The 20,825-nt window shown below is 41.7% G+C and overlaps 1 protein-coding gene and 1 long non-coding RNA gene across 3 annotated transcripts in view; one reads left to right on the forward strand and one right to left on the reverse strand.

Annotated features, from left to right (window-relative positions):
- Positions 1 to 20,825, reverse strand: part of LOC143658707 (uncharacterized) — a 72,239-nt gene that overhangs the window by 5,642 nt on the left and 45,772 nt on the right. The gene's annotated exons all lie outside the window — the stretch shown is intronic.
- The window catches only part of LOC143658705 (uncharacterized), a 75,724-nt gene continuing 57,548 nt past the window's right edge, over positions 2,650 to 20,825 (forward strand). The window contains exons 1-3 of one of the 2 annotated variants that reach the window (XR_013163294.1): positions 2,650 to 2,759; positions 10,895 to 11,041; positions 12,183 to 13,632. Coding sequence is in view for 1 of the 2 variants with exons in the window: in XM_077130892.1 (XP_076987007.1) it covers positions 11,027 to 11,041; positions 20,356 to 20,482 (142 nt within the window). In the remaining variant the exon portion in view is untranslated. Of the gene's footprint in view, positions 2,760 to 2,898; positions 2,991 to 10,894; positions 11,042 to 12,182; positions 13,633 to 20,355; positions 20,483 to 20,825 lie in introns of those variants that run through there. The other variant, XM_077130892.1, reaches the window with a different exon arrangement.

Raw genomic sequence — 20,825 nt, forward strand, 5'->3', positions numbered from 1 at the left:
TCCTTTGTATGTTGGCAGCAAATAACTTGTTATGAGTTTTCAAAGGTCCAGCACAAATGAAGAGAATTTTGCCTTAGGACAGACCATGCCTGTAACTGATTTGATGAGATTTTATACTGTCTTTAATTTTGTACTTCATTTGTATTGCTCCTGAAAGGTTTAAGTTTTCTGATATTGTTATGAAATTAATGTATTTTGTATATGGGAAAAACACGTCTTTTTTAGGGGCCAGAGGGTGGAATGTGCTGGTTTGAAAGGAAGTATGCCCCCTAAGAAAAGCCATGTTTTGATATAAATCCCATTTCTTAAAGGTAGAATAATCCCTATTCATACTGTATATTTGAAACTGTAATGAGATCATCTCCCTGGATGATGTGATTTAGTCAAGAATGGTTGTTAAACTGGATTAGGGGATGACATGTCTCCACCGATTTGAGTGGGTCTTGATTAGTTTCTGAAGTCCAATAAAAGAGGAAACATTTTGGAGAATGAGAGATTAAGAGAGAGCAACACTACGAAGCAGAGAGTCCACCAGCCAGCGACCTTTGGAGATGAAGAAGGAAAACACCTCCCAGGGAGCTTCAGGAAACCAAAAGCCAGGAGAGAAAGCTAGCAGATGATGCTGTACTCGCCATGTGCCCCTCCAGCCAAGAGAGAAGCCCTGACTGTGTTTGCCATGTGCCTTCTCACTTGAGAGAGAAACCCTGAACTTCATCGGCCTTCTTGAACCAAGGTATCTTTCCCTGGATGCCTTTGATTGGACATTTCTATAGACTTGTTCTAATTGGGACATTTTCTCGGCCTTAGAACTGTAAACTAGCAACTCATTAAATTCCCCTTGCTAAAAGTCATTCCATCTCTGGTATATTGCATTCCAGCAGCTAGCAAACCAGAACAGCACAGAAGAGCAGTACAATTTGTGTGGTTACTATATGTAGTGTCCTACATCTGAAACATGCTACATGGTCCAGAAAATACAGCTGGCTCTGACGAAGGGCTTTGCTGTACTTGGAAACCAGTATGAAACAAGCTAGAATCTTGTTTATTATCATCATCATTATTATTGTCCATGTTATTTAACTATTTTGCAAAATTATTTGCAGGATGAATTTTTATTCGAAATTTAAAATTTTGAAACATATTTACTCAAACTCTTGACTGTGCCTATCTCAAGTGATTATTTACTATAATGGAAGGGAGTGAGGAAATGAAGGAAGATTTTCACTTTCTCTTTCTACTTTCAGTTTCTAATTCTGTTCTGTTTCATTCCCACACTGCCTTATTACATTGCATTATTATTATTATTATTAGAGCATTAAAATACTCATCATAAAATACATGTAATTTCATCATGAAAGAAAATGCGAACACATGAAGCAAATTCTGGATATGAGCATCCTGGAGGTCTTAGCAGAAACACAGAAGGGCAAATATTTGACCCATGTTTTCAACACTGGGAACACGATATTCTCAAACTTCGTATGTCGTCACCTCCCCATCCGGGGCATTTGATTCTCCAAGCCCACAGTTCTTTATTCCCCAACCTAAGCCATTGCCATTCACTGCTTCCTTCCAGTTTCCTTTGAGCAAACTGCTGCTGTCGGCGTGAGAGCTAGATAAATGTTGGGACACTCGGGCCCTTGATGGTCACCTGCACCCTGAGAAGAGAAAGTCGGTTGTTCCCAAGGAATGATGTGAGCCCTGGCTACCTTAGACACGGTTTCAGGGCCCTGAGGGACCTTCCCCAACCTCCATCCTACATCATTTACCCTTACTTAGGGTTAATTTTCTCCTGAAAAATGATCAGTTCTTTAATGAAGCAATTTTTCTAAGGACTGTTTGGAGTTTCCTTTTTATTTTTTTTTGTCTTCTTGTAATAAAACATGTGGACAAGTTAGACTAAAATGCATTCATTATTCATCCATTACCAGCCGGCCATCAGAGCTAATTCCCCACCATGAAAACTGACCCAAAGAGGGGATGGAACTGACCCGAAGAGGGGATGGACATGCTTTCCTTTACTCACTGATTTAATTTTCAAACTAAAAAAATATTTTTCCATGTAACTGACAATAAACATAACTAAATTAAAAGAAAATTTATGCTATGTTGTGAAATTACTGGCTTCAGCAAAGTGTTGCTTTACATCCAGTATGTCTGAAAGGTATCTGAATTTATAAATCATCTCAAGACATGTAGACAAGCATAACAAGTTAAATATTAAAAAAAAAATGAAATTGCAACTATAGGAGCAGGTTTGAAGCTGTGTTCCTGGGTGGTGAGGCGTGGGGAAAACCCCCGAGGTCAAGCGCCCAGAGGGCTGAGTTGTGCCTGCCTCCTCACGGGGTTCGCCATCTCAACTTGCAGTGTAAGTGGCCCACACAACTCTAATTTTCTACCTTAAACTGTTTGAAATATTAATTTATAGGCGGGAAGCACCCCCTCCTCCTAGGATCCCAAGAAAGTCGAATGGTTCTAATCGCAATCCAGTTCTTTCGGGCCTAAGAAAGGGAGGGAAGGGTCCAGGCCAGCCTAGGGACGGGGCGAGGGAGGCGAGGCTCTGCCCCGCTGCTCTTGCTGCTCTTCAGGCCCCGCCCCGATGCAAGCCCCGCCCCCGCCGCGTCGCGCTTCCCGCAGGCTTTCCGGACTCGCCCGCCGCACCCTAAGCCACGCCCCCGCAACGGTCAACTCGCCGCGCATGCGCAGTTTCCTGCAGACCCGGAAGCGAATCGAGCGGAGCTGAGGAGACACTGGAGGGAGTGAGTTTCCTATTTTCTGATTAAAACCCGAGCTTTCTGGCTCATCGTACTGCCACCCTCCACGCTCGGAGTTTGGGGGTCGGCCCGAACGTTCTAGTGCCCGTCCCCGGCCGTCTTGCGCTCGGTGAGTCGCGGCGTCGCGGTGAGATGCTCCAAGTCCGGTCGCTCCGCCGCGGGTCCGGGGAGTCCCGGCTTAAGATCTGAGCCGGACCCCGCTCCGGCCTTGCTGCGGTAGGTCCTGGTAGACACCTCCAGCCGCTTCGTTGTTCTCCGTAAAGCCTTTCTTTGGCGACCGGGTTCACCGCGACCTGAGTCTGGTCCTCGCTGGCGGTGTAGATTCGCACCACCAACCCCGGCCTCGGATCTCTGGGGTTCTCTCGGCCTTGCGCTCCGCTGCTTGCCCTGGGACGCGGCGTCCTCTCCCTGGCTCTGGGGTTTTGGAGACCCAACCCTTTCTGGCGTTCCCGCTATTTCCTGGTCTTGCCCTTCGCAGGCCCCTGGCCGCCGCTCTGGGAGAGTGACCTGCACCTGTTAGGTGTCCTTCCGTATTTGTTTTGAACGCGACGCATCCCATTGACGGTGCCTGCCTAGGTGGGTTTACATCCCATACACCCCACTGAAAGTGTTCTTAAATGTAAGGAATATGTGTGATTGTGCAAGGACTGTGATGGGGGAAGGAGCAGAGAATGAGATGTAAGTAAAACGAGAAAAGCTGAGGGAGAAAAAAATGAGGGAGGAACAGGACAAAATAGAGGATAGAGCAGGTGACTCGGAGAGAAAGAAGCAGAGGTAGAAAAGAAAGTGTAGAAATCCAGAGAAAAAGAGAGATCTCCAGAGAGATTAAAGGTAGCAAAATAGGAAGAGGAACTTGACCAACCATAGGGGTGGGACAGTAAAAAAAGAGGGCCCATTCAACTCAGAGACCTAGGAGAATTTAAAAAAAAATGCGTCCATCGAAGACAGAGACATGGTTCTGGGACAGAAAGAGGAGGCAAAGGTGACAGCTTATGGAGATACAAAGCAGAGAGGGAATTTAGCAAGCTGAGGGGGCCAGAGTTGGAGAAAATACCTTGTAATAGGGAAAAGGGAATGTAACAAGGTAAGCACAGGGGGAACAAGCATGAGGCAAAACAAATGAAATTGGAGGACAGTCAGAAAGTTTTGGGAGAAAGAACAACCAATGAAACAGAGGAGTCACAACAGAGCGAGGCCTAACAGCCTTTAAGAAAAGGACTAGAGAGAGGGGAGCAAAGTGATGAGCAGATAACTGAGAGGTATAGAACAAATGGAAAGAAGGAGAAGAGAGAGACGTGTACAGAGAGAACAAAATACAGAGTGCTAGAGAAAGCGTGGTTGTTGGTCCTGGAAAATATGTCATGGACTCAGCTATAGAGATAAGCTCTGAGCAATTTCTTCATCACAAACAGATAGGCACTGTTGGACCAACATACCAGATTAACCAGCACATCCTTTAACATATGCAGAGAAAGAAAAAAGGGAAGTGAGGGGACTATTACTTAGAAACTTGGCTCATAGATCACTAAAGAAATCACTTAAGAAAAGAAGCTGTTAAATATTAAACTAACTGGTTTTTGTAATTTCATATTTTTAACATTTTACTGTTTTTCTTTTCATTATGTTGTTGTTTCTGGAAAAGAGGAATCAAATGCTTGGGAGTTTTTAAACCCATTAAAGAGAAGCTTCTCTGGCCCAGGATTATGAAAGGCAGGCTGGAATATTTAAAGAAAGTATGAGAAGGAAAAACTGCCCACTTCCCCACCCATGTCTTCATTTCAGAATTGCTTATCATCTAGTTCTATTCAGACCTCCTGTGGACCTCAGTGTGCCCCACCTGTAACATGGAGGTGATACACTAGAATGGAAATTGCTGAACAAACGCAAGTCCTGAAATGACTTCCAAATTTGGGTATGTGTCTCTGTGTGACAATTTTCTGAGAGAGGGTACCCTGTTGCAATCAGAATGTGAAATAGGATCTGTCAGAAATGATGAAAGCCTTTAAGAAAGAGACGGATTCAGAGACAAGATATCTTTCTCTCTCTCATCAGACAACAACTTGACATTGACCATGTTCTTCTCAGCCTGAAATCCTCTAGTGGGTTCCCATTGCCCTCAGGACGATACCCAGACTCTCAGCCCTAGCTAGAGTCTTGGAGCTCTGGAGCTGGGGTGACCCTTTAAAGTTGGTCCAGATTGAATGAACGGCCAGAATTTCATAACCTGTGTTGTCCAGGCTTTGGATGCTGGCTGCTGAGCAAGGTGCAGTGACCCTGGGCCAGGTACTCCCTTTGTCTGAATGTACTTCACAGGGAGGGTTTAATTGGTAAGTCAACAGCAGCAAACTCCTGGCAGTTAGTGCCTTGGTGCTGAGGACATCCAAATGGTGACTTTTGTGGAGTCTCCTGAGATGTGAAGATAATTGTGCCCCCATGGGGCAATTATACTCTTAAAGTCTCACAGATCATTTTGAGTATAGTATGTGGTGGGGAATATCACATGCATTTTGTGGCATAGAGATGGCTAATGTATGGGGTATTTTAGAGGATTGTGGGGGCTTATTGGACTGTGTGGTCATTGGAGACATCTGTCTTTCATTTTGACGTTATGGAGGTGCCAGGGTTTAGGATGTGGTCTCCATGAAGGGAAATATGAGTTCCTGGATCTTTGGGAGTATTTCTAAAGTAACATCCATTATAGATGTTTGGAACTATTTGTAGGGTTCTGTGGCACAGTGTGTGGATTATTAGGAGTCACTGTTCTTGCATTATTGTTGTATATCCAGTAGGTGCTTGGAGCCCTGTGGAATCTTGTAGGAGTGTCTGAGTCCACAAGGAAGACAGTGGGGGTTAAGGGCAAGTGGCCATGGACTTTATGGTGTGAGGATGAGTCTCTGGGCATAACTGCAAAGGGACTCTAAGAACCCTTGACTTCAGCGACATATTGTACCAAGAGTCAAAGAGAAAACTCCAGCACTGTGACTTTGCAGCTCAAAGCCTAACATTTGGAACTGTCCCTGAGGAAATGGTGCTGAGGCAGCCACCACTTACTTGCTGCCTGGCCAGTTCTGGATACTTCCTACTGGCCATTCTCAGTCACCCCCCTGCCAGATCTAGCACACAGACAAAGGGACAAGGCAACTGAAGAGGAGAGGGACAAAATGTTTAAACTAAATATGGAACAAGAGCATTTCTCCAGCTAGGTAGGGCCAATAGGTTCTGGAAAACGTAGGAGAGGAAGGAGAAATACTACTGGGGTAAAGCCCCAGTAACAGAAGGGAGACTTAGGAACTGGAGAAAGGAAAAGCTCTGCTTATCCTTACCTGGTGACTCTGTGTTCAGCAGTTACTAAAATAGATAGACTTGAGCCAAGGATCACATTTTGAAGGGTCACATTTTAGAGAAAGAATTTTGTTGTTTCACCCAGAACATCCATGCAAACACGCACCCGAGATACACACGTCCTACTTCATTTGCTATCTTCTCTAGAAAGATAAAATTGATACCAAAACATGGTTTTGTCTAGTTTTACCTACCCTTTTCCTCTCCCGTGGATCTGACAGATTCCCTTCTCCTGTTCTAGCGAACACTTCCTACTGTAACTTTGCACAATCTTCTATAAATTTGCACAATCCTAAAACCCATTTAAGTCAAGATTAGGGACTATGAATAAATAAGGCAAAGCCAGAAATCTTTGATGCCAGTAACTTTTCTCAAGAGAATTGCCTGGGCAGCCTGGAGGCTTTTCCTCTTTAGGCAGTGTATTAGTCAGAGTTCTCTAGGGAAATAGAACCATCAGGTGGTATCTGTACGTAGTATGAGATTTTATAAAAGTGTCTCATGCAACTGTGGGGATGCATGAGTTCAGACTGCTTAGGGCAGACTACAAGTTGGCACTCTGATGAAGGTCTTCAATGAATTCCCCAGGAGAGTCTTGTTGGCTAAAGTAGAGACAAAAGTTTCCTCTTCTGACTGTTGAAATAGTCACCTCTCCCTTAAAAGCCTTCAACTGATTGGATTAAATGTCTTTTGTTGAGAGACACTCCTTAGTCGATCATGGATGTAATTAGTCATAAATACAATTAACTGACTGATTATTTAAGTCCAGGAGATGTCCTCACAGTAATAGATAGGCTTGTGCTTACTTGACCAGACACCTGGGCAGCATCACTTGGCCAAGGTGACACATAAAACTACCCATCACAGGCGAAGTCTAGACTCTGTTATTTTCTTATTAGGACTGCTTAGCTTGAGGTCGCCACCCAGGGGTTCAACTCACTGGGTTTCTGATTATCCTTGCACTTGCCCTTCCCACCTGTTGTGGTGAAGAAAGTAGTGTGGGTGAAGGATCCTCTGTGCCCTCCCCCACTGAAGACCATTCCATAGACAAACAGGATCCCTACACACATCAGTCTCCCAGTGAAAGAGGTGTGGGATGATAGATTAGTGTCATTCTGAGGCCTTCTCATTTGTTCATTCAGTAAAAATGGAGCCTCAATTATATACTAGACTTGTTATCTATATATTTAAGATAAAAATAGTAAACAGATGTAGTATTTATTCAGACCTGATCTAGGTTATGCTTAAATGTTGCAGAGAGAAAAACCCTATCAGTTACTAATAATGCCCCCAAAGCGCAGGGCTGTTGTAATCATCCCCTCACACACCACTGAGTTCTGTGCTTCTTTTCGCACATCCAGCTCTACCTCTGCTGTGCCTGTCCCCATATGACTGATCACAGCTGGAGGAAAACAAACCCAAATTGGCTGGCATCACTTCAGAGTCCAGGCACAGCTTCCTTGCATGTCCCTACTTGTCTTATCTGTACATTTTCCTCTAGAGCCCCTCCACAGTCCAGCTCCCTCTTCCGCATCTTTTCTCTAACCCCTGAGGGCCTGAAGCAGTGGGAAGTAGTCTTCTCCAACTGACCCTCAGGCCTGCCTCAAGTCTCTGTCCTCTGCGACACTTCTGACAGGGAATGGCCTGGCCCTACTCTTGGCTCTGGCCGGCCCACGCATTTTCCACCACTTCTGAGCCCCCACAAAGCTTGTTATTCCCACCCAACATAGTCATAGGACCACTTTCATAAGTTTTTACTTCTAGGCAGTGATTTCCTTCAGCATACACAGGTGGCAGAATTGTCTTGTTTAAAGAAAAGCAGAGGTTTTAAAAAAAAGCCTTTTCACAACATTCTCTCATCTTTTAAACAAAACAAAACAAAATCCTTTAATAACTACACTCCCCCTCTACTATGTACCCCTTCACTCTGCTCCATTTCAGAGCAAAATACACTCAGTGTTTCCATTCTAATTAGTTCTTGCCTCCAATCCTCATTTGAACCCTATTCAGTCTAATTTATACATCTACCATTCCACTGATACTTTCCTTGTCAAAGTCACCAGTGACCTCCCCTTTTCTAAATCTAGTGGTTAAGTGGTTCTTATCCATCATTCACTGTCGTGTTAGTCCCATGTTACACAGGTGATCATTCCCTCTTTGAAACTTTTTTTCTTGACTTTAGGACATCATCACGCTGATTCTCTTAACATAGGCTAATCTATCTGCCTATATACCTACCTGTCTGTCTGTCTATATGTGTGTGGGTTTTTGTTTTTTTTTTTTTTCTCATGGGCAGGCACCGGGAATCGAACCCAGGTCTCTGGCATGCAGGCAAGAAGTCTGCCTGCTGAGCCACCGTGGCCCATCCTATATGTGTTTTTTCTTCTCCATTTCCATACCTCTCCTCATTTTTGTCTGCTGGTTTCTCTTCAGCTCCCTGGGCGCTGAATGTAGGATCACCCTATGGCATAGCCCTATACCTCCTCTTTGTCAGCACCCACTGCCTTTTGATTTCATTCTTTCTCATGCCTTTAAGCGCCCTGATGTCTCCCAGTTTCCCAACTCTCCAGACTCAGCTTTCCAGCTGGCCCCTGAGCATCTTAGCTAGGGCATCTAACTGTAATCACCACCTTAATGTGTTGAAAAATGAACCTTGCCAAAGTGTTTCCACTGCAGTCCTGCACATTTTGGTGCTTAGGGGAATATCTTAGCATGATTTTTTAAATGTACGGTATATTACATTATTTATAAAAGAAAAAAATAGATATTAACTTAAAATGGATGAGGAATTCATCTTTTCCAAAATTCCTTTGGGGTCTAGGAGAAAAGTGAAGACCATGCCTTCCTGATGAAATTCCCTTAGTGCCACTCTGACCTTATCTGATTTTGTTTTCCTTGTTCATTCTGTTCAGCCGCACAGGCCTCTTTCTTTCCTGTAACCAGGGACACTAGTGACTCAGGCCTTCACATGAGTAGACCGTCTGCCTGGACTCCCTGGTTCCTGAACTGCAGGTGGCAACCATCTTCCCTTACTCAGATTCAGATATCACCTTCTCAGTGGAGCCTTCTCTGATACCCCCGTTTAAAATTCCAGCCACACCGTCACCCCAGCACCTGGAAGATAATGCCTGTGCTGCATGTTTCTTCTGTCCCTTTTTTTTCCACTGGCTGGATATTGTTGACAGCAGGGCTTTCGAGGAGAGCAGAGCTACAGTGTGGAAGGTATACCATTCTTGCCTCTGAGTGGTGTTCAACACTGGCTTTATGTTGGATTGCTGGGCATCTGCTTGTGTCGCAGATTCCTCTTCAGATGGTAAATGTGGGGCCTAGCCTCAATAGCAGTTATAGTTCCCTAAGTAATTAGAATCTTTTCTAGCCTTGAGCATCAAGAGTCTGGAGTATTCATTTCTGAGAGCTGAGTCCAGTCCCTTATGTGGGAGGGGAAGATCCTGGGACTATTCTCTATGTAGGGTTTGGTATCAAGGCCACGTTTATAACCTAAAGGTATAGGGTCAGTCCAACCAGGTCTCCTTCCTATTGCCGAGTGTGTGGGCTTCACCAGGAGGGGAGGGTGCCGGAAGAGTTGGATCAGAAAAATCTCTTGTTGAGCTCTTTGTAGGAATTTATTGTCCCTGAATCACTCCAGTTGTAGTGGGCATACAGTGGGTTGTCTTTTCCCCATAGTGAAGTCCTCCCTGTGTGTTATTTGTAACACAGGAAGGGAACATGTTGATTCTAACATTAAACAGCATGTTTTTGATACACAGAATGATCTTTTTTTTTAATTAGACTTAACCACATACAAACACAAACATTCTTACCATCTGATCATTCCGTTCTTGATATATAATCAATAACTCACAGTGTCATCACAGTTGTTTATTCATCATCGTGATCATTTCTTAGAACATTTACATCAATTTAGAAAAAGATAAAGAGAAAACAGAAAAAAATTCGTACATACCATATCCCTTACCCTTCCCTTTCTTTGATCACTAGCATTTCAATCTACTAAATTTAACATTTGTTCCCCTTATTATTTACTTTAATCCGTATGTTTTACTTGTCTATCAATAAGGTAGATAAAAGGAGCATCAGACACAAGGTTTTTGCAATCACATGGTCACATTGCGAAATCTTTGCGTCACTATACAATCATTTTCAAGAAACATGGCTACTGGAACAGCTCTACAATTTCAGACAATTCCCTCTAGCCTCTCCATTACACCTTAACTAAAAAGGTGATATCTATTTAATGCGAAAAATAACCTCCAGGATAACCTCTCAACTCTGTTTGAAATCCCTCAGCCATTGACACTGTCTTATTTCTCTCTTCCCCCTTTTGGTCGAAAAGGTTTTCTCAATCCCTTGATGCTGAGTCCCAGCTCATTCTAGGATTTCTTTCCCATGTTGCCAGGAAGGTCCACACCCCTGGGAGTCATGTCCCACATAGAGAGGGGGAGGTCAGTGAGTTTGCTTGTCTTGTTGGCTGAGAGGGAGAGAGGCCCCATCTGAGCACAAAAGAGGTTCTCTTGGGGTGACTCTTAGGCCTAATTTTAAGTAGCCTTAGCCTATCCTTTGCGGGGTTAAGTTTCATATTAACAAACCCCAAGATTGGGGGCTCATTCTGTTGCTTTGGTTTACCCCACTGCTTGTGAGAATATCAAGAATTCTCTACTTGGGGAAATTGAATTTTCCCCCTTTCTCACCATTCCCCCAAAGGGACTTTGCAAATACTTTTTTATTCACTGTTCAAATCGCTCTTTTTTTTACATGGCAAGGTACCAGGAATCAAACCTGTGTCTCTGGCGTGGCAGGCAAGAATGCTGCCTGCTGAGCCACCGTGGCCTGCCCCACAAAGAGTGATCTTACCTGAGAAAGAAGCCTAGGGGAAGAGGAAAGAAGAAGAAGGAATGGCTCTTTCCCAGGTAAAAGTCATAGTCTCAGCTGATTGTTCTCTCTGTCCTTCCTAAAATGTTGGTTATTGAATTTGCTGATATTCTCTGATTCTGAAGTATCCTGGCAATCACGTTAGCTTACACACCCAGGGCTTTCCCTCAGTCCCCTTTCTCTCCACACAGATTCCATCTAGCTGTGGACCAAACATGGAACTTATGAAAAGGCTGCATTCAGGGGTTGTCACGAGAATGGTTTTGCACACTTTGGATTAGAGATGATAGTGGTCCCCAGATGTCAGTGAGGGTTGGCAGCAGGGATTGATTCAGATTATATACGTAGTAAAAGGTTCATGTGTAGTTGAACAGGCCTTTCCTTTTTTGTTCCTTTTTTTGCAAATTTATGTTTACTCTCCTTGACACAACAGAGACTTTTGTTTGAAATTCCGTGATTCTTTTGTGTTTAGATTTTTCTGAATTTTCATAGCTACTGAGATATTTATATTAACAGAATTTTCTAATAAAATTAGTATTTGTCAGTCTCTAACCATGTCTTTGTTATGTCCTTTAGTAAAATTTTATAATTTCTTCAAATAGGTCTGGAAGTATCTTCTAAATAGAAGTCATGACATATTTGCTACTGGAAATGTTTGCTATTTCTTGTTTTGTTTGTATTTTTTTTTTAATTTTCTTGTTTGTGTTTGTATTTTTTTTTAATTGCTGCTACTGAAGAGCAGGAATTATTTTCAATATGTTGTTATTAGTTTTTCAGTCAAAATATGTTTTCATGCTTTTTCTAGATTGTAGTCATGTCATCTGTCAATAATAATGCCACTTCTTTGACTATTTTATTTTTCTCCTTTTCCCCCTTCTGTTCTGGATATAGACTCCTGCTTAGTGGTGAGTGGCAGGAGCCCTGGTCTGCCTTTGTCTCCTCTGGCCTTTACTAGAAATTTCCTATTCAATGTGAGTTTAATTACCCAGTAATTCTTCACAGATCAACTTCTTTAATAATCTTTTTTTCCCATTTTAACCTTTTAAATTAATTTATTACATTAATAAATATTTTTATTTTGAATCATTTTCCTAGTGTTTTAGTGTCATTAGCATTTTAATGTTTAGTAGTGTTAGTAGTATTTTATTAGTTACAAAAATATGAAATTCACACTTCCAGAAGCTGGAAGTCAAGAGAACCCAGAAGAGAGAGGACATCACCATATAACATGGTACAAAGATGAAAAGCCAAGGATCCTCAAGGATCGCTGGAATGCAAAACTCAGAAAAAGCAAGCCTTGCCAATATCTTGATTTTAGTCTAAATTGTATGCCAATAAATTCCTGTTGTTTGAACCAACCTATTGGGTGGAACTTGTTATAACAGCCTGGTAAACTAAAAAAGATGGTTCAATATATGGAAATCAGTTATTAAATATATCACATTAAAAGAATGGTGGAAAGGAAAAAACCGTGATCATCAAAAAGCCTTTGACAAACTGCAACACCCCTCATGATTTAAAAAAAAAAAAACTCATTAAACTAGAATAGAAGGGAGCTCCTCAACCTGAAAAGAGGCATTCATGAAAAACCCACAGCAGGCATCATACTCATTGGTGAAGGACTGAAAGCTTTCCCCCAAAGATCTGGAACAAAACACAGATGTCCAGTAATGACGCTGCTGTTTAGCCTTTAACTGAAAGTTCTACCCAGAACAGTTAGACAATATGAGGGAACGAAAGGAATTGAAACTGGAAAAGAAGTAAAGCTATCTGTGTTCACAGATTATATTATCTTGTAAAAAGCAATTCAAAAGAAACTGTTGGAGAGGACTTCTGGGAAGATGGCCATCATGGTTAGGGACAGGTGTCAACTTGGCCAAGTTGTGGTACCTGTTTATCTGATTGGGCAAGCACTGGCCTGTCTGTTGCAATGAGGACATTTCATAGGATTAGGTCATGATCACGTCAGCTACATCCACAGCTGATTCCATTTGTAATCAGCCAAAAGGGAGTGTCTTCTGCAATTAGTGATGCTAAATGTAATCATGGGAAGCCTTTTAAGGAGGACTCAGAGGAGACAGGTTCCATTCCTGCTTTGGCTGGTGAGCCTCTCCTGTGGAGTTCATCCAGGCCATCCATCAGAATCATTGACTTTGCAGCCTGCCCTGTGGATTTTGGACTCTGCATTCCTACGGTCATGTGAGACACTTTTATAAATTTTATATTTGCAAGTGTTCCCTGTTGATTCTGTTTCTCTAGAGAGCCCTAACTAAGACAATGGCCGACTAGAGCAGCTTGAGATTAGCCCTGCTCCACAGAAAAGTTAGAGAAGGAACAGGAGTGTAATCAAGGCAGCAGTTCGGGAGTGCGGCTTACCTGGCAAAGTCTTCTGCTCCACGTGTGGCATCCAGGGTTGCAGAGGCTGAGAAACTAAGAGGAAGCTGGAGCCTAGCCTGGCATGGAGATGCATTGCTATGGAGCCCGCAGGAGTGCACGGACGGAAACACGGGAATAGGAAGTAAGCCAGGCCACGTTCCTTGGGTGTGCTACCCTCACCAGCACAGCCCTGCGACCAGCCACTCTCCCCACACCCCATGTACCTGAACCCCTCACCCTCTCCCATTCCCTTGCTCCAGGCACCCCCACCCACCAGCCCCCAATGCACATACCTGTCCCCCACCCCCACCCCCACCCCCACCCCAAGTGCAGCCAACCCACCTCTCCTACACCACTACCAAGCACTATTCTCCCTGTTCCCTGCAGGCTGTTGCCAGCACATAAAGGTTGCGGGCACTAACCTCCATACCTAGGCTACCCCTGCCCTCCCTGAGTTCAGCACATCCATTTACAGCACTCCCAGGCCCACATATGTATGTGCATGGGCCCCCAATCACATCATTCAGCTCTGGAAACTGCACGTTACAGCAGTTCTGGAACCATGCGTGCACACAGCCCTTAGCCTCACTTCCCAGTCCTGAGAAGGTGCCGACTGGCACAGCCAGGTCACATCTGTCCCTGATCCATGAAGATGTAACGCCGACCTGCTGCCACATCTTTATGCATTCACAGAAAGGGCCCCAGGCCTTAGACCAGCACACACCAGGGTTACACCCCCAGATCGGTGCACCCACACTGATACATCCTTCCTGGCCGCTGGGCGCCTACATTCACAAGCACCAGTGTAACATCCCCAACCTGTGCCCATACCTGCCCTAAAACAAGTCACCGTACTGAGTACTCCACCCCTGCCCTGCTCCCTGCTGTACAGCCATCCCACGAACACAAGGTCTTAGACTACTGAAAGAAATCAACTCCCAAAGTAAGTCAATCAAGATATCTACATGCAATGAAGACAGCAGATCACTAAGCATATCACAATGCAGACAGATATAGCCCTCCCTAATGACCAAATTAAAACATCTGAGGAAACACAAGTGATGGATCAACTAATCAAAGATGTTCATGCAACTCTACTTAATAAAATAAGCAGGATAGCAAATGATATAAAGGAGATCAAGAAGACAGTAAAAAAGCACAAAGAGGAATTTGAAAGAAAAATAGAAGAAATCACAGAGATTAAAGACTCTGTTGACCAAATGAAAAACACACTAGAGGCACACAACATCAGATTTGAAGAGACAGAAGAGTAAGTGGTATAGAGGACAGGATAACTGACTTCAAAAACTCAAAACAGCAAATGGCAAAAAAAAGATGGAAAAAAATCAGTAGGAACTCAAGGAAATGATAGACAAAGCACACAATTATAGCACTCATTGGTGTACCAAAGGGAGAAGAGAGGAGTAAAGGGCTAGGAAGTTGAGGATGTAAGAGAGGAAAACTTCCCAACCCTCATAATTATACATAAATATGCAAGTCAAAGAAACCCAAACAACTCCAAGCAGAATAAATCCAAATAGGCCTTCCCAAAGGCACATACTAAACAGTCTGTCAAATGTTGAAGACAAGCAGAAAATTCTGAAAGCGGCAAGAGAAGAACAGTCTATTACATCAAGGGAAATCAAATAAAACTGAGCTCAGACTACTCCACTAGCACCCTGAAGGCAAGAAGGCAGTGGTATGATATATTCAAGATCCTGAAAAAGAAAGACTTCCAGCCAAGAATTCTGTACCCAGCCAAATTGTCCTTTAAAATTGAGGGAGAGATTAAAGTTTTCACAGACAAAGAAGTCCTGAAAGAATTTGTCAACAAGTGACCGGCACTACAAGAAATACTAAAAAGAGATCTGCCAGCTGAAAAAAAGACAGGAGAGAGACATCTGGAGGAGGGCACAGAATTGAAGCATACCACTAAGGGTGATTTAAAGAATGCAAGGAGGAAAAGAATATATAGATCTGACAAATAAAATTAAAAAGGTAAGATGGTGAAATCAAGAAACACCTTTTCAGTAATAACTTTGAATGTTAACTGACTAAATTTGCCAATTAAAAGATACGGATTGGCAGAATGGATTAAGAAACATAATCCAGCTATATGCTGTTTATAAGAGACTCATATTAGACACAAGGATACAAATAGATTGAAAGTGAAAGGATGGAAGAAGATCTTCCACACAAGTTGTAACCAAAAGAAAGCAGGAGTAGCTATACTAATATCAGACAAAATAGACTTTAAATGTAAAGACATCATAAGAGACAAAGAAGGACACTATATACTAATTAAAGGGTCAGTTATTATGCAGCAGTAAGATAAAATGATGTCTTGAAGCATGTGACAAGATAGATGAGCCTTGAGAACATAATGCGGAATGAAATTAGCCAGACACAAAAGGACAGATATTGTATGATTCCACTTTTATGACCAGCATAGAGGTATAATCAGAGATTTATAATACAGAATACAGGGGACTTAGAGATACATAGAAGCTAGAGATGGGTGAACTGTTAGCTAATGAGGTTGAACTCCAATGTAAGGGGATAGGAGTGAAGGTGATTCTCTAGTGGGTCTGGAAATAATATTCCCATATTGAAGATGAACAAGATTGAAAGGGGCTGTATAGACCTAAATGTCCCATTGACTCACTGGAAATATAAATGAGTTCTTGTAAGAATTACTTCAAAGATAAGATTTTTGTATAAAGAGTGTTTAAGTCCAGGGTACAGGGGGAAAACTGCTGTTGCGTGCTACAAGCTATGTTCAAAAGGAAACCATCAGCACTGCCACAGCAACAGCAGAGGTAGATAATGGGGGTGAGGTACAAGAGTTAAGAGAAGGTTTAGATCTCCTATTTGGTGAGGGCGTGTTTTTTGGCTCTCCGTCTCTTGGGAACAATGAAATTATCTAAAATTGAGAATGTTGATAGACTGTGGACTTTGGGCCCTCTACATGATGCCCGATGAATGCAGATGGCTGAAGAATGCATTGACGGAGAAGTAGAATGGTGAAGGATGGTGTATACTTATGAATGAAGGCTATGCAGCTACAAAAAGAAACAATATTATGAGGCAGGCACGATGTGAATGAATGTGTGAGTCATTTGGTGAGACAAAATAAGCCAGAAACAAACAAAAAAAAATGGTATGGTCACCTTTAGAAAATGCTTATAAGAAAACAGAGGCCTGGAATGTAAGCTTTTAGAGCACAGACATTAAGTCTGGCGTGGTGATTATTATTTCTGGATTCTGAGAGGCCGTATATATATATATATAACCTGATATTTAGAGATAAAAAACGAAGCTGAACAGGTTAGAGTTGAAGTAGTTCAGAACATAGGGGTAAGAAGACAGTGTCTATATTTTAGAACCACACATACTCTTTGAGACCAATGAAAGAAAGGTTTATTTGATTTGGAACTGAAATTTTCTGTAGTGTATGATCCAATTGAACCTATTTGTATAGCTCATTTGAACAACTGAAACACAGAGAGCACAGAATGAGAAAAAAGTCCTTTAATCCTGTATAGATTATTGTAATGCCTGGAAACATCCTAGAGAATATTAACCAGATAATCAAAAAGTATTGGCAAAGTCCTCCGAGGGAGGGGAGAAAGACTATGGAACTATTAAACCTTACCATCAGGGAATCCCCAAATCAATAGGCCATGCCCTCGATCATGAGGCTTACTCTTGTGAAGTTTATGTAGGTAGCAGAGAAGCTTAGACTACCTATAGGCATGCCTAAGAGTTCCTTCTGGAGGACCTCTTTGGTGCTTAACTGTGGCCTCAGTCTCTCTAAGCCCAGCTTGGCAAGTTAAATCATTGTCCTCCCCCCCTACATGGGACATGACATCCAGGGGTGAAAATCTCCCTGGCAGTGTGGGAGAGGACTCCCAGGGATGAATCCAGACCTGGCACTGTGGGATCAACCATTCCATCCTGACCAAATGGGGGGAAAGAAGTGTAATTAATAATTATCAGTGGCAGAGAGAGTTCACATACAGTCGAGAGGATATCTGGAGGTTACTCTTTTTTTTAGATTCAGGTAGACCTTGCTACCTATCATAATCTGCCAACCCCCCGAACAGGACCATCCAGCTGATCCTAAAGAACACCTAGGGCAATTTATAAGATTTCGCAAGGGTTCCAGGCACTAGAGTAACTTGTCAGAAGCCTACAACCTCCAGAGGGCTCCCTGCTCCGGATAAGTCCTGACGTCTAGCCCAGCCTCTCCAGAACATCAGATAGTTCCATCTCCCTACCCCATATCAGTGACAGACCTTCCATCATCAAAAATTTAGAATTGCCATAGACCAAACAATCCAGTAAGAAGTAGGGAAAGATCAAAGGTGATGGTGGAATTATGCATAGAAGATAGGACTTAACAAATGAATATGAATGCTGAATCATTAAATTGATATCTCTCTCAGTCTCCAGTATTTTAGAGCAGCTAGAAGTAAAAACCTAGAATTTTGAAGTTGTAGCCCATGTCAAACCCTGAAATATGTTCTACAACTAATTGTCGTGCTGTGCTTTGAAATTTATAGCTTTTTTGTATAAATTTGTATATGTGTTATTCACAAAAAAAGAAGGAAAAGTCGATTGTGATGATAAAAAAGTATTTAAGTCCTCTAACCTCCTATATTCTAGAACAGCTAGAAGGAGAAATATGAGAGGATCATATGGTAGGCCATGACAAACTCTGGGATCTATCCTGTAACCACTTTTTGAAGAGTGCTTTAAAAATTATTGCTTTTTTATTTCTTTGCTTTGTATATATGTTATACTATACAATAAAAAAGTTTAAAGAGCAAAAGAAAGAAACTATTAGAGCTAATAAACAGATATGGTAAAGTTACAAGATCAATACACAGAAATCAGTTATATTTCTATATGTTAGCAAAGAACAAACCCAAAAGGAAATTAAGAAGAATGGAAACAATTCCATTTAAATAGCATCAAAACGAATAAAATGCTTAGGACTAAAATTAGCCAAGGAAGTAGAAGTAAAATGATTTGAAAACTACAAATCATTGCTAAAAGAAATAATAGAAGACATAAGTAAATTGAAAGACATTCCAAGTTCAAGGTTAGAGGTTTAATATTGCTAAGATGTCAGTATTCTCCAGAAGGTTCAATGCAATCCCTATCAAAAAAATCCCGGTGGCCTTTTTTGGAGAAGTATTAAGGCCGATCTTAACATTTATATTGAATTACAAAAGACTCTGTTTAGATGAAACAATCTTGCAAAACAAGAACAAAGTTGGAGAACTCAGACTTCCTGAGTAGTAGCTTTGTAGTGTATCTTGAAAAACTGCATGGTACAGGCATAAGGATAGACGTATAGACCAATGGCATAGAATTGGAACTCCAGAGTTAAGCCTATAAATTTGTGGTCAATTCATTATTTACACAGGTGGCAAGAACATTCAGTGAGGGAAAGAATAGTCTCTTTAGCAAATAGTGTTAGGACAAATGGATATCCACATATAAGAGAGTGAAAGTGGATCTTTAACTCATCTCATATTTAAAAAAATACCCCAGAATGGGTCAGAGATCTAAGTATAAGAACTAGAACTATAATTATTAGATTAGAGTTGTATAAGCATTAATAAATTCATGGTTATGTAATTATTTCTATTAATAAGAAGAAAGCATAACAATAAATCGTCATGACCTTGAATTTGACAATGGATTCCTAGATACAACACCAAAAGCCTCAATAAATAGAGCTTCATCAAACTCAAAATTTTTTTACAGCAAGAGACACTATCACAAAAGTGAGAACACAACCTACTAAATGGTTAAAAATACTTGTAAATAATATATCTGATAAAGGTGTAACATCCAGAATACATAAAGAACACCCTCAATTCAGCAACAAGAAGAAAAACAACCCACTTAAAAATGGTTAAATGGTGTGCACGGGTGGTTCAGCAGTAGAATGTTCACCTTCCATGTGGTATATCCAAATTCGGTTCCCAGACCATGTACCCCACCCGCCTCCCCACCAAAAAAAGGTTAAATGACTTTTAACAGACAGTTCTACATAGAAGATATCCAGATGGCCAGCAGATCTATGAAAAGATGTTCCGTGACATTAGAAAAATGCAAAATCAAAACCGCAATTAGATATCTCTTCACACCCACTGGAATTACTATAATAAAAAAGGGGGGTAAGGGGAATAAGTGTGGGTAAAAATGTAGAGAAATTGGAATCATTGTACACTACTGGTAAAATGCTATAGTGCCTGTTGAAAACAGTTTGGTAATGCATTAAAAAGTTAAACATAGAATAACACTATCAGCCAGCAATTTCATGCCCAGGTATAAACCCACAAGAGTTTAAAGCCAGTATTCAAATAGATACTTGTATATGAATGTTCATAGCAGCACTATTCACAATAGACAAAATGTGGAAGCAACCCAGTGCGCATCACTGTAACCCAGTTTTATTTAGCCGTGAATTAAGTACTATACATACTATAACGTAGATGAACCTTGAAAACATGCTCAGTGAAAACAGACACATATAAAAGTTCACATTTTGTTTGATTCCATTTATGTGAAATACCCAGAATAAGTAAATTCATAAGAACAGTATTAATAGTTGCCAAGGCCAGGGGTGGGGTGGGGAGGAGGACTGGAGTAGAGAGTGACTATTTATTGGGTATGGGGTTTTCTTTGGGGTTGAGGAAAATGTTTCATAATTAGATGGTAATTGTACAGCATAAATGCCACTGAATTGTACACTTTAAATTGGTTAATTGTATGTTATGTGAATTTTACATCAATTGACAAAAATGCGGATATACAGTTCACTCCATTTTTTTAGTTGGAGGTGTCAAAGTACTTACTTCAACCAAATCAGTCCTTACAAGCCTTTCCTTTCATTTTGTGTGGAAATAAGAATGTTCCCCTTGGTGTCCACTAGGTGAAATAATCTTTTTCATTTTAGGGAGTGTTGACATACCAAGATGTGGCCATAGAATTCTCTCAGGAGGAGTGGAAATGTCTGGACCCTGAGCAGAGGGCTTTGTACAGGGATGTGATGTTGGAGAACTACAGGAACCTGGTCTCCCTGGGTGAGGACATGCCCTTATATAACTTTACATTGTCTCTTAGGATGACTCCACACTATTTCACTGAGTTTCAAATCCCTGGTAAGGGAGACACTGAAGCTGTGCTAATTCAAATGAAAAGCTTCGAAATGCTCTGTGTACAGTTTTAACCTTTCCCTTTCTTTGGATGATCTACACACTTCATCCAATTGTTCCTGGTTCCAGAACGTGAGAAAGCACAGACCTTATCACAAACTTCTAAAACATCTAATACCCTGGTTTTATCCCTGTGTTTTTGAGTCAGTAGTTCTTAGAAGAAAGCTGGATATCTCCATATTTAAGATACTCTGTGAGCACTCAGAAGGAG

The sequence above is a fragment of the Tamandua tetradactyla genome, chromosome 16 (genome assembly GCF_023851605.1).
Source record: "Tamandua tetradactyla isolate mTamTet1 chromosome 16, mTamTet1.pri, whole genome shotgun sequence".
NCBI classification, from domain to species: domain Eukaryota; kingdom Metazoa; phylum Chordata; class Mammalia; order Pilosa; family Myrmecophagidae; genus Tamandua; species Tamandua tetradactyla.